Consider the following 13,880-nt stretch of genomic DNA (forward strand, 5'->3'; position numbering starts at 1 on the left):
CCAATAGTAAAAGTTCTACAGCCACATAAATAAGAAGAAAACAAAGAAAGAAGAAGTGGGGCCACTATGCACTGAGGATGGAATGGAGGTTAAGGATAACCTAGGCATGGCCCAATATCTAAACAAGTACTTTGCCTCAGTTTTTAATAAGACTAGTGAGGAGTTTAGTGATGATGGAGGGATGATAAACGGGAATGTGGATATGGAGGTGGATATTACAGCAACTGAGGTAGAGGCCAAACTTTAACAGCTTAATGGGACAAAATCGGAGGGCCCGGACAATCTCCATCCGAGGATATTAAAGGAACTGGCGCATGAAATTGCGAGCCCGTTAGCGAGAATTTTTAAGCAATCGATAAACTCGGGGGTTGTGCCGTATGACTGGAGGATTGCTAACGTAGTTCCTATTTTTAAGAAAGGGAATAAAAGTGATCCGAGTAATTATAGGCCTGTTAGCATGACGTCTGTAGTATGTAAGGTCTTAGAAAAAATTTTAGGGAGAAAGTAGTTAAGGACATAGAGGTCAATGGTAATTGGGACAAATTGCAACATGGATTTACTAAAGGTAGATCGTGCCAAACCAATCTGATCTCCTTCTTTGAGAAGGTGACAGATTACTTAGATAAAGGAAATGCGGTAGATATAATTTACCTCGATTTCAGTAAGGCGTTTGACACGGTTCCACATGGGGAACTGTTAGTTAAATTGGAAAAGATGGGGATGAATATGAAAGTTGTAAGGTGGATAAGGAACTGGTTAAAGGGGAGACTCCAGCGGGTCGTACTGAAGGGTAAACTGTCAGGCTGGAAGGAGGTCACTAGTGGAGTCCCTCAAGGATCGGTTTTGGGACCGATCTTATTTAACCTTTTTATTACTGACCTTGGCACAAAGAGCGAGAATGTGCTAATAAAGTTTGCGGATGACACAAAGCTGGGGGGTATTGCTAACACGGAGAAGGACAGGGATACTATTCAGGAAGATCTGGACCACCTTGTAAACTGGAGTAATAGTAATAGGATGAAATACAATAGTGAAAAGTGCAAGGTCATGCACTTAGGGATTAATAATAAGAATTTTCGATATACGTTGGGGACGCATCAGTTGGAAGCGACAGAGGAGGAGAAGGACCTTGGGGTATTGGTTGATAGCAGGATGACTATGAGCCGCCAATGTGATACGGCTGTTAAAAAAGCAAATGCGATTTTAGGATGCATCAGGCGAGGTATTTCCAGCAAGGATAAGGAGGTGTTAGTACCGTTATATAAGGCGCTGGTGAGACCCCATCTGGAATATTGTGTGCAGTTCTGGTGTCCCATGTTCAAGAAGGATGTATTCAAACTGGAACAGGTCCAGAGACGGGCTACTAGGATGATCCGAGGAATGGAAAACCTGCCTTACGAAAGGAGACTCAAAGAGCTTGGCTTGTTTAGCCTGGCCAAAAGAAGGCTGCGGGGGGATATGCTTGCTCTATATAAATATATCAGGGGGGTTAACGTTAGGGAGGGAGAGGAATTATTTAAGTTTAGTACTAATGTAGGCACGAGGACGAATGGGTACAAACTGGATATAAGGAAGTTTAGACTTGAAATTAGACGAAGGTTTCTAACCATTAGGGGAGTGAAGTTCTGGAACAGCCTTCCGAGGGAAGTAGTGGGGGCAAAAGACTTTTCTGGCTTTAAGACTAAGCTTGAAAAGTATATGGAGGGGATGTTATGATAGGATAGTTTAATTTGGGCAATTGATCTTGGATTATCACCAGATAAGTCTGCTCAATGGTCTGCGGGGAGATGTTGGATGGGATGGGAACTGAGTTACTGCAGAGAATTCCTTCTTGGGTGCTGGCTGGTGAGTCTTGCCCACATGCTCAGGGTTTAGCTGATCGCCATATTTGGGGTCGGGAAGGAATTTTCCTCCAGGGCGGATTGGCAGGGGCCCTGGAGGTTTTTCGCCTTCCCCTGCAGCGTGGGGCATGGGTCGCTTGCTGGTGGATTCTCTGCAGCTTGAGGTCTTCAAACCAATTTTGAGGATTTCAATAACTCAGTCCTGGGTTAGGGGTTGTTATAAAAGTGGATGGGTAGGGTTCTGTGGCCTGCCTTGTGCAGGAGGTCAGACTAGATGATCATATTGGTCCTTTCTGACCTATGAGTCTATGAGTCTAAATAATTAATAAGGAAATAATAATAATCAGGAGTCTTTTGAGCTTTTGGTCAGGCTGCAAGTTTTGCTCCTTTGATAAAGCTTTTCCGTCATGCAAGTACTGCCCCTTCCCTATCTCAAGCAGCACATCCCATAACCAAAAGAGAAGAAGACTCCAGAAAGTCGGCTAAAACCTTAATATAGCAAGTAATGGTGTCTGTTAGCCTGGTGTAATGGGAGTTCTTGGGTACCCACACTGTTCTGTCTTTAGAATGTAAATCTTTCAGGGAAACCATAGTTTGTTTTCTATGATTGTACAACACTCAGTACAGTGGGTAATCTCAATCTCTACTAGGACCTTGGGGCAATACCACAGTATAATATTTACTACTACTGCACTCTCTCCCAAACTAATAGGAATCCACACTATCCTAATGCAACATTAAAATAATCAAAAACCCAAGAAATTATGGTATATCTATAGTAATATAGCAGCACATCCCTCAGCCCGCGCTGCTTCCTGCAGCCCCCATTGGACAGGAACGGCAAACCGCGGCCTGTGGGAGCTGCGATTGGTCGAACCAGCAGACACTGCAGGTAAACAAACCATCCCAGCTTGCCAGCGGATTTCCCTGACAAACCACATACCAAAGGTTGCTGATCCCTGAAGTATATTATGTGGTGTTTTTCAAATTAATTAAAATGTGGCTTCTTAAAAATTATCTCCAACTGTTTACATTCCTCCAGCTTCTTACCTGTTTTATTGATGACCCAAAGCTACTTTAATCTGATAGCAACATCTGTCACAAGCCCCATTGAAAGTATGTCTACACTGCAATAAAAGACCTGTGGCACACCCATGTCTGGCCAGCTTAGCTAACTCTGATTGCAGGGAAAAAAATTTGGGCTCAGTCTGGAGCCCGGGCTACAAGACCCTGTGAAGGGGGTGGGTCTCAGAGTCTGGGCTCCAGCCCAAACCCGAACATTTACACTGCAATTCTTAGCCCTGTGAGCCTGAGTCAATTGACCTGGCCTCTGAGACTCAGTGCTGCAGGTTTTTTATTGTAGTGTTCTATGCAATAAGAGGTGCAGCACAATCCCTGCTCACACAGCAGTTCTCTGTGTCTCAGTTTTGACAGGGTATCAAATAATACTGGGGATTAGCCACTGCAGACCTTACAAAAGAATTGTCATTGCAAAATATGTAGAGTAGAACCACACCTCTAACCTATCCCTTTAAAAACACTTATTAAAGAAATATTCCTTTTACGAGAATTATATTTTGGTGAAATATTCCTATTGTATGTCTCTCTCATTTTATTAAAGGAAAGATGTACATGGTTACCATCTATACTTGCTTATAAGCCAAGCACACTAACATGAATATTGAAATTGATCCATGTGTCAGCTGACCATAGACACACGTATATATGTATCTAGTAGCACACATACGGCTGCTATGGACACACCCCAGCCAGGTGAAGATAAGTAGCAGTGGGGCCAGTAGCAGCAGTTGCTACCTAGGGATCCTGAATATGTGTGAAGGAGGCACTTTCCTTTTAAATCCTAGATTTTTTCAAATGCTTCTAACTATCCACAGAACTTAGCCTGTGGCTGGAGTTCCTCATGGCTCAGCCCAATTGTGACTCTGGGTTGTGGAAAATATGGCATGATTCTGCTCAGCAATTTTGGGTTGCTCACATGCAGAAAGAAAAGTGTTTTTTACAGCATAACCCTGGAGGAACTGGATAGTTGCCAGAACACTGTCAGCTGGAGACCAAAGGGCCAAATGACAGGAAGAGGAATACCACCAGAGGAGCAGAGCACCTGTGGCAGGGGATGCCAGATGGGGAGAGATCTGCCATGCCTAGCCATGAGGAGGTGCTCTAATGGTGAGTCCACTCTTTCACAGAGGCCGTTACCAGAATAGTGTGTCCTGTTCTAGTATCCACACTTCCAAACGGATGCTCAAAAACTGAAAAGGGTTCAGAAATGAGCTACAAGAATGATTCATTGTCTGGAAAACCTGCCTTATTCTCAGTCTATTTAGTTTACCAGAAAAGATTAAGAAGTTACTTGATCACAGTCTGCAAATACAGGGATTCCTGTATCAGAGATTCCTGATAAATAGCTCAATCTAGCAGAAAAAGGCAAAACTGTGGCTGGAATCTGAAAGTAGATGAATTTAGTCAGAAATAACGTGAACATTTTTAACAGTGAGGGTACTTAACCATGGGAACAGTTTATCTAAGGAAGTGGTGGGTGAGGTCACTTGTTCTTAAACAAAGATTGGATGTATTTCTAAAAAACTGAGCAATAGCTCAAACAGAAGTTATGGGCTTGATGCAGAAACTGCGGGGTGAGGTTTTGTGGGCTGTGTTATGCAGGTCAGACTAGACAGTCATGATGATTCCTTCTGGCCTTAGAATCTATAAATCTATGACTTAGATCCTATGATTTATAACTTCAATTCAGAGGCACAAAACAACAAAAAAAATAACAGGTACAATTTGGACTGAACTGGTTTTTTTTTCAATTTTTCTTGATGAAATGAAAAATCAAAAACATTCATTTCAGCCAAAACATTTAGAAAGTCAGTTCAAATCGAACATTTAATTTTGAAAATGTCAATTTGAAACAAAGTGTCAAAATGGTTCATTTAGACACTTCCAAAAATTGTTTTTTGGGTTTTTTTTTGCACTTAAAATATTTGCTGAATTTAACTTGAATTTGTGAATAGTTTTGGTGTCCTAAACAATGCATTTTTCATCAAATTTCCTATTTGCTCGAAAAAAACTTGCCTAGCTCTTCTATGACTATGTTTATCATTTATACCTAGTTGCATGGGTGTTACTTAGTCTTCAGCATTGTGACAAACTGCTGTATGTGTGAATTAATACATTACAATTATCACCTTTTCACATTTCCTAGAAGCAGCAGCACATTACAAGGTGTTTTATGCTGAACACTGCAAGTCTCAGGTTCTTTCAACCACTTATCATAGACAACCCATTTATGCAACCTCTTTATGCAGTGTGTTATTGTGGATAATATGATGATGCTGAGGTAAGGCCTGATTCTGACCTTACTCCAGAAGTAACCCCATTGATCACACTAGGAATTCCCATGGAGTGAGTTATTACTCAACAGCAGATTACAGGTGGTAGAATGAGGACTGATGAATCAGAATCAACAAGCTTAATTCTGACTTCACTTAAAGCTTGTCTTTAAGGGAAAATTTGCTAGCATTATTCCGGCATTATTATACTGCTACAGTTATGCCAGTAATTCATGTGGACAGTTTTTGGAATAAAAGTTATCTTTTTTGGTTGTACATATGTCACTTCTAACGCAACAAACTCCATTGAAATTTTTGGTGTAAGGAAAAGAAGAATCAGTTCAGATACCTGGTAGTCTCCGCACATTAGATTACTGAAAGGATTTCATTCAACTAGAAAATGTAATGGAGAAAAATAAAAATGACTATACATTCTGTAACAATACACATTCATTTGTAACAGAATTATCTGGTTTGAAAAGAGAAAATAAAGAGCAATTGATTACTGTTGACCTTCAGACGTGATTTGTTGTTTGTGCTCGCCTTGTACGTTGAAGATGTCAGCCATCAATAACAGAGTTTTGGTGCCCTCTTGTGTTTCAAATAGGCAATTTCAGCAACTGCCAAAATTTACCTGTTTGCAGTGTTGCTGTAGCCGTGTTGGTCCCAGAATATTAGAGGGACAGGGTGTTGAAGTAATAACAGACATACTTCCCCAATGGATTGTATTTTCTAAGGGAGATTCTATCCTAAATTCTCAATCACTGAGGGACAATCTACATTCATTCCTATATTTGCTTTCCACAACCAATTCTCTGTATAACTTTTCATGAGTGATGTACCCAAATACTTGGATACTAATATCTAACTGAATTGTTAAATTTATTCACCTAATTTTGGGTTATTTCAGATTATGTACTATATGCATCTTATGACTTTTAATCAAACTTTGTATTTATGGATAATCTAAGCACTATACCCAGATGTACAGACACTTATATAATTTTAACATTAGGTTTAATAACATTTTTTAATCTTCTTCAAGCTCTGTGTAAGCCTGAAAGCTTGACTCTTTCACCAACAGAAGTTTGTCCAATAAAAGATATTACCTTACCCACCTTGTCTCTCAAACTCATATTTGCCCATTTGTTTCAGATGTAAACTTCTGTGGGTTAACCTGTTTGCTCAGGTTACTTAATTTCTTGATAATGTATCACAGAGGATAACAATCACTTTTTTATGTGTCACAGAACCTCCATCCACTTGGCTGTAATGGCATTTTCCACTGATAATGTCTGATTTGGACATGATTTGGACAAACCAATGAACAGTTTAGTAGCTATTTTTCAGACTGAAATAGTTCAACTTTTTTTTATTTCTCAATCAACTTTAACAAAACAAAAAACAAAAATTCTTCAGAGGAGTCTCTGGCTCAGGGATTATTAACAGGATAAACTGGTACAATTGTTATACGATGCTATTAACCAATGTCATGCTGCAGTATCGTAACATATTTAAATGCTGTTAATTTGTTGTCACCAGAAACTGGGATTTTACAGTGCTTTGCAGCAGCCTAGACAGTAACATGTTTCAAAGTGTCTAACAAGGCTTTCTAGCATAGGTGTCTATAAGTAGTGTGACAGACCCAGGCCAGTTGGGTACAGCAGAATAGCAGAAGGCAGATATACTGGCCACTGGATTAACAGTTTTCTCTTCCCTGACTGACCAGAGTAGGGGCTGCTCCAGGCTAATGAGAACACCTGACTCTAATTAATCTGCAAAGAGTTAGGTGAGGCCATTCAGTTAATGTGACCACCTGACTCTAATTAAGGCCCTGCTGATACCATAAAAAGGGCTCATTCCAGTCAGACAGGGAAGAGCCAGGAAGCCAGAGGTGAGGAAGTGTGGCTGAAGGGCTGGTTACTGAAGACACCCTCAGACCATCGTTAAAGGAGCCCTAAGGTAAGGGAGAAGCAGGAGAGCTGTGGGGCAGTGGCCCAGGGAAATGTAGCAACTCTGGCAGTGAAAGGTTGGCTGCCAATAACTGCTACCATTAGGGTCCCTGGGCCGGAACCCGGAGTAGAGGGTGGGCCCAGGTTCCCCGCAACCCACCACTACAGGAACATCTCTTGGGAGGGGAAGTCAGGCCCCTGTCAGGACAGGAGGCTGAACAGAGACTGTGGGAGTTCTCTTGCCAACCTCCATGCAGGCCTATGATGAAAAGGGCTCAGTAGACTGTAACCCTGGCCCTAGAGAGAGAAGAGCTACGTGAAGGGTCACAGTGAACCACTGAGGCTAGCATAAACCGCCTAGAAGCGCAGGACCCACGGGAGCAAGGTCAGAGCTCTGCTACAGTAGTTAGCACAATGTGGTTACTGATTTTGCATACAGAAGGTAGCTCTATTATAATACAAATAATAAATAATAATTCCTGCCACGTTCATGTAGTCATCCAAGAGACTGCTCTTCCCCTGGGGTCATTACCATAGTCCCTCTACAATGTGTAACTAGTGACTATGCAGCAGATTTCCCACAGGATGAAAACACATGTGCATGAATGTGCCTGTACTTTCCATTAATGTTAGAGGAAGGTGCATATACTAAGGAAAACTGAAGTCAGCTGGCCAAAGCCTGAAGTTTCAAAAAAAAAAAAAAAAAATCATGCAAACTTTTCTGCATTTTTCTACCAGCAATGAAATTAACTTTTTTTGTACAGCCTGGTTACACTGAACAATGGAAAATGTCACAAAGCAAATCCTTTGTCTTTGACAGAATGTGGTCAATTTTTTTAAGGCATGGAGGAAGAAATGCATCAGTACCACACTGCTGTTTTCTGCAAGTTCAAGATATAGTTTTCCATTCTCCTTAATGAAAAAAACAGATTAATCTGAACAGCCTTGCTTTTCCCAAAAAGGCTTGCATGGCTGAAAGGATATCACTAATGGTATTTAAAGATACTGGTAACAAATTGCTGGCACATAATTCGGAAAATAAATTACATAAATAAATCTTATTTTGAAGAAGAACCTCTGGCACTACAGAAACTGTTTATCTGAAAGACTGGTACATACAAGAAAAGTAAGATAGGTTACATTAACTCAGAACAAACATCCACCCATTCATCCTCCTTATATTGTGGGAAGTCCAGCTTCACAAAACTGTTATTAAAATTCACCTGCTCGCTCACACTTATATTGAGAATAATCAAGTAAAAATATCCTTCTGATGTATTACTCACCCAACCAGAAACAAACACAGTGTTGCTCACCTTGACAGAGTTTCAAAGAAGGTTGTTGTAGTCAAATTCAGTCACTAGATTTTAAGGCCAGTAAGGACCATCAGATCTACTATGCTTTCTGTATAAACATAGGTCTTGGATTTCACCCAGTTAATCCTGTATTGAACCCAACAACTTGTGTTCCAGAAATCATCCAATCTTGGTTTGAAGACATCAAGAGATAGAGAATCCACAATTTCCCTTGGTAGTTTGTTTCAATGGATCATCCCCTATTAAAAATGTGTGCCTTATTTCTAATTTGCATTTGTCTGGCTTTAACTTCCAGCCATTAGTTCTTGTAATGCTCTTTTCTTCTCGATTAGAGCCCTTTAGTACCTGGTATTTTCTCCCCGTGAACGTATTTTATACATTGTAGTCAAGTCACCACTTGATCTTCTTTTTGACAAGCTGAACAATTTGAGCTCTTTAAATCCCTCATTGATTTCAATCTTAATTTAATATCTGGATTTTGTTTAAGAATTAGTCTAATCTTCTATAAAAGACTCAATGTAGCTGGAAATGATTATATTGTTGTTTTCATATCAAGGCTATGTAACTCAGCCATCACATATTAGTAATTACTCTGAGGGAAACATATGATAAACTGTAATAATTAAGATGTATGCATCCATTTTCAATTTACTATTGACGTCCTACAGAGCGAGAGTCACAAGAGTGAGGTAGGAAGAGAAAAGGGACACATAATTTTAGCTTCCAAGTAAGTAATTTTACTAAGCTGTCTGCAAATCAGGCAAAATGTGTTTAAAAATTTTTTTTATACAAAACATTGTAATTTAGATGAACAGCTCAAGTTTACCAGTCTGATTTTTTCCCCCCACTTTTCCCCAGATCAAAAAATCCCATGCAGCCAAAGTCATAACACCAAGATACAGAAATGAGGAGCACTTTCAAATTAAGCCATAAGGTCCCCCATTGTGAAAGCCTTACTTATTTTTTGCCAAATTATGCTAAAACGTAATTTTGCTCAATTATTTTTAATAAATCAATTTCAAGAACTTATCAGTCACCTCTTGAACTAGGTCACAAGTATAGCAGTGAAAAGGAGTTTGATAGCCTCCTATTAATCACCACGTGACATCTGTTCATACCACAAGTACCTATAAACTGAACAAACACACTTTGGCCCAGATCCTCAAAGGCATTTAGGCACCTAGCTCCCACTGATTCCAAGGATGAGGGGGGGAGCAAAAGTCAGCCAAAAATAGTTTTAAAAAATTGATGTCTGAGTGACAAGTCTCAAAGGCACACGCAGAACTTCATGATCTGCATCACTTGGAAGGCTTCTTGAGCTGCCAGTCTGAAGGTATCTGCCAGTACAGTGTCTTTTTCAGTATCACAACCATCTATACAAAGTCTTCTTTGTTCAGGATTGCCTGGTTCCAAAGCAGCAATAATGTCCAGACATGGCAACCAAATCTGACTCTTCCCTGATGATTTACGTAGACTGTTGCAGTAACATATTACATAAGGATCTGGACACCGTGGCAAGAAAGGTCTTCAAGGCTAAACTGAACAAACCTAAATTTTAGTGAACCTGGTACTGAACTAAGCAATACCACATTCAACTGCTCGGACATCCATGATGGTGAACCATGGTTCTACTTCCCATACTCCTTACCTGGGGAGGTGGAACAGCTTAGCCTCTCTTGACCTACTACTAGCACCCAAAATAGCCAAGGAATCAGGATAGTTATGTGAAAAGGAAAAAATCCCCCAGATCATTCTGCAAAGCATTCATAGCTCCTGACTGAACAAGGAGGATGAGTCTACAATCTTTCACCAGGAGAGTTATTCTTGACCACTAGAAATATATCAAAGAATTGGTGCTCTTTTTTCACCCCTTCTACACTGAACAGAGAATACTCTGAAAGGCTGTACAGCAACACCTAAAAGGCTTTGGAATTATTGTGGACTAGGGAAGGGATGGACAGAAAGATGCTGGTGTATGTTTTTTGGAGAAGATAATAAAGCTAATTTATGCAACTTAAAACCAAAACTGGATTCAGGGGAGGAACTAGAAAGACAATGACTCGAACAGTCACAAAGAAGTTTGCAAGTTCTGTGCTAAAGAGAAATCAGCTGCTGATGTATTGGCAGAAGTCCCTCAAAAAGAAATGGAAAGTCGCAGCTTAGTATTGAAAGAATGTCCTTGAAAATCTGGAGGCAGAATAAAAGATCAGACTGGTCTCTAAAAACAAGAATCCAAAGGCCAAATATTGCTGCAGACAATGTATCTGAGTTTCAACATGATTAAGAGGACAAAAGCATGTTATAGGTCTCCAGGCCTAAGGCTGATTAAAAGTCCCCTAGTAAATCCCCAGTATGTGCCTCAGGATTCTCAGATGTGCTAAACTTCACCACATTCTACTCTGAGGCCTTGCTTACACATAAAACTTGTACCCATTTAACTAAATCAATTTAGAAATTCAGTAAGTTAAAAATCAGTGTCACCTCATTGTGAAGATACTCTTAATTTCATTTAAAGTGCTTTATATGGAGTTAGCTTAAATCAGTAAAGAACTGATGCCTTTGATGTCAACAGCGGTATCAATGATTACCTAAGGTAGATGCCAGAGATGCTAATACCTCAGCACTGGCTGTAAGTATCAAAGGTCTCACTGAAGCCCAGGAGACTATGACATGCTGCATCTTTATGTTCTGAGTTGGACAATCTTAGCATAAAGAGTCAAGGAAACCTGAAGCAATGTTAAGCTACAGTCCAGAGCCTCAAGTGGACAAGGCTTCTGGAAAATTAAATATGTAGACATTTCTCTCTGCCAGCTAGAACGTTAGGAGGTAGCAGAGTGCACTGGCTAGGCAAAGAAGTCACAAGATTCAGCCCAGGCACTGGAGGTAGAGTGTAAATTGATTAACAGTGGAAATTTATGTCTAGACTAGCAGAATAATGACAAACCTAATGTCTTATGATTTATCAAGAGACAAGGGGAAAAACTACCTTGAAGTTAAAAGCAGGGTAAAACATGGTTAAATGGAACTAATATGCATATCAAATGCATTCTCCAAATTCCAACAACTAACAAAAATGAAACAAAACATGCCAGTAAAGACAAATAATGACAGGTTAAGAGAAATAGCTCCCTGAGTTTGACCCAGAAAATAAGAGTGAGAGCAGGTCACAAAACAGTTATTTTATGCATTCTAGTGCTGCAACATGCTGTGTTTATGTGTGGAAGCACAGTCTGCAATGAACGTAAGGAAATCCAGCACCAGTCTTGTAATCCAGAAGAAATGGCTTGTGCTGAATGAACCAAAGAAAACCATTAGTTTAAGGGTACATATTTTTGTACTTGTTGTGCACCAATTTCTGCAACATAAATTGCTCCAGTCTTCACATTTACATCCACAAGATGTGGTTTAACCTCATCAGCTAGCTGGATTATGTTTACCACATGGCAATCTCCAATGGATCCTATTGGTGGTGCTGCCAAGATAGACACTCTGTTAATGTTCAGCTGAGCTACAATTAGATATTCCTCATTGGTAGTTAATCTAAAAATAAATAAAAAGAATTAGAATTAACATATTCTTAGGACACTTCCTGTTAACACTGCTATGTGCTTTAAAAATTATTATCCATATCTAGGTGAGCAAACAGCATTCATGTGCAGAGGAGGCAATCAGTTTTCTAACTTTCTGATTTGGACTTCAAATCTGAGTTTTAAGGTCCCCTTATGTATAACCCATGTGTCAGTCACTTAACATCCAGCTGCGGAAGTTTTCAAATCAAATGAAAATGATTCTAACATTCTCAGCCTTACAGTGCTGTATACAGAGTAAGCATGCTGGACTTGCTCTACGTGCTGCTGCTGCTGCACTTTGAAGCCACAGATTTTGGTGTAACAGCAAATGAATAGGAATTTACACAAAGGAAGGTAGGGCCTGTGCCTGTAGCCTTTACACATCTGAGTAAGGGGGGCAATATCAAACTCCTAATCATGTTCCCCAATGTCTATGAAACTCACAGCTTTAAATTAAAATGAAAGTCCCAATCGACCAGTCGGATCCACATAGGCAGATCTTTTGAAGTCATGTGACTGCAAGGATTCACCTTTACAGATCCTATTGCAGGATAGGAGTCAGGACCTAATTCCACAGCAACTCCACTTGCTAATTCCAGAGCCTGATATCAAGCATTTGCTATCAACTTAAAGTGATGTGGAAACTTACTGGAGAAAAAGTAGCATTCTGTTTCCTTTGAAATGTTTTTGTGGAAATACATAGTTACACTACCTGACAGAAGAGGGACCATCTTCTAGGAAACAACTACTCCAAGACCCCAGCCATTCCCCTGTTACTTTATCAAAAACCTGGATTCGTTTGTTTCCTCGGTCAGCAACCCATACCTATTGTACACAGTAAATACAGCTATAATACATCAATATAGTATATACAGCTATAAATAGCTATATCAAAAGCATCACTTCCTTACACATAATGGGCCAAATATAGTGAAGAAAAGAGGACTACATCAGGAATGAATTTGGCTCGGCTTTTATTTTACAAAGTTGACTAGCCAGCTATTTAATTCTCAGATTCCACCTCAAAAAAAAAAAAAAAAATCCTTGCAATGAAGTTAAACTAAATATCGAAAATCACAGATAAGATACACAAACTACTTTACTCTGCCCCAATAGAGATGCCAGTGTCTTATGCTTCCTTCTTTTGTGGGTGCAAGTCGGAAATGTTTACCACAAAACACAGGTTTTTCAGTGCTCATATACATACATATATCCAATACTAAGTATGATGTTACCAAACTAATAATTGCTCTTTATTTTCAGCTATGTGATTTAATTTCATGAGCAGGGTCTAGGAAGTTTGCATGTGTAAATATATATGTGTGCAATGACACTTTGAAAACTGGCTGGCACAGGGAACTCTGGGGATTGGTTATCTTCAGTATGCCCTTGGGCTAAATAGAAATGTGTAGAGTTGGCTTTTTTCTGTAGACTGTGAATGGGTTGTAATAACACTGTAGTATTAAGATTAAGGCATCCCATTTATTGCAATCGCTGACAAGATGAAACTGTTTTGTTATAGACAATCATGTCCATCAAACATTTTAGCTTTCTCAGATTATTGCTGAGATCAGATTATTGCTCAGGAGCAGAAGTAAGTGACAGTTTGAGTACCTTACCTGTGAATTTCCATACTTTGAATTTTTTTTAAAAAGTTTATATTTTGAAGTTATTTGTTTATTTGAGAAATTAAAGCATTTCTGTAAGACTGCGTGTGACCCAGGGACTCCCTGCCTGATGCCAACTGGCAGAGGGCACAGGGGGCACACATGTTTTTACAGGGATTCCCCAATATATACTAAAAATTATGTTCTTACGGTCTTGGAGTTAAGGCAGGTCACCAGGGGTG

At 39.7% G+C, this 13,880-nt stretch overlaps 1 protein-coding gene across 2 annotated transcripts in view; it reads right to left on the reverse strand.

Annotated features, from left to right (window-relative positions):
* Window positions 1–8,222: 8,222 nt before the first annotated feature.
* Window positions 8,223–13,880, reverse strand: part of NHLRC3 (NHL repeat containing 3) — a 28,707-nt gene continuing 23,049 nt past the window's right edge. Inside the window, exons 6-7 of one of the 2 annotated variants that reach the window (XM_050950819.1) lie at window positions 12,744–12,856; window positions 8,223–11,751 (exon numbers count right to left, since the gene is read on the reverse strand). In XM_050950819.1, coding sequence (XP_050806776.1) covers window positions 11,652–11,751; window positions 12,744–12,856 — 213 coding nt within the window. In that variant the 3' untranslated portion in view covers window positions 8,223–11,651. Of the gene's footprint in view, window positions 12,003–12,743; window positions 12,857–13,880 lie in introns of both variants that reach the window. The other variant, XM_050950809.1, reaches the window with a different exon arrangement.

This window comes from Gopherus flavomarginatus, chromosome 1 (assembly GCF_025201925.1).
Source record: "Gopherus flavomarginatus isolate rGopFla2 chromosome 1, rGopFla2.mat.asm, whole genome shotgun sequence".
NCBI lineage: Eukaryota > Metazoa > Chordata > Testudines > Testudinidae > Gopherus > Gopherus flavomarginatus.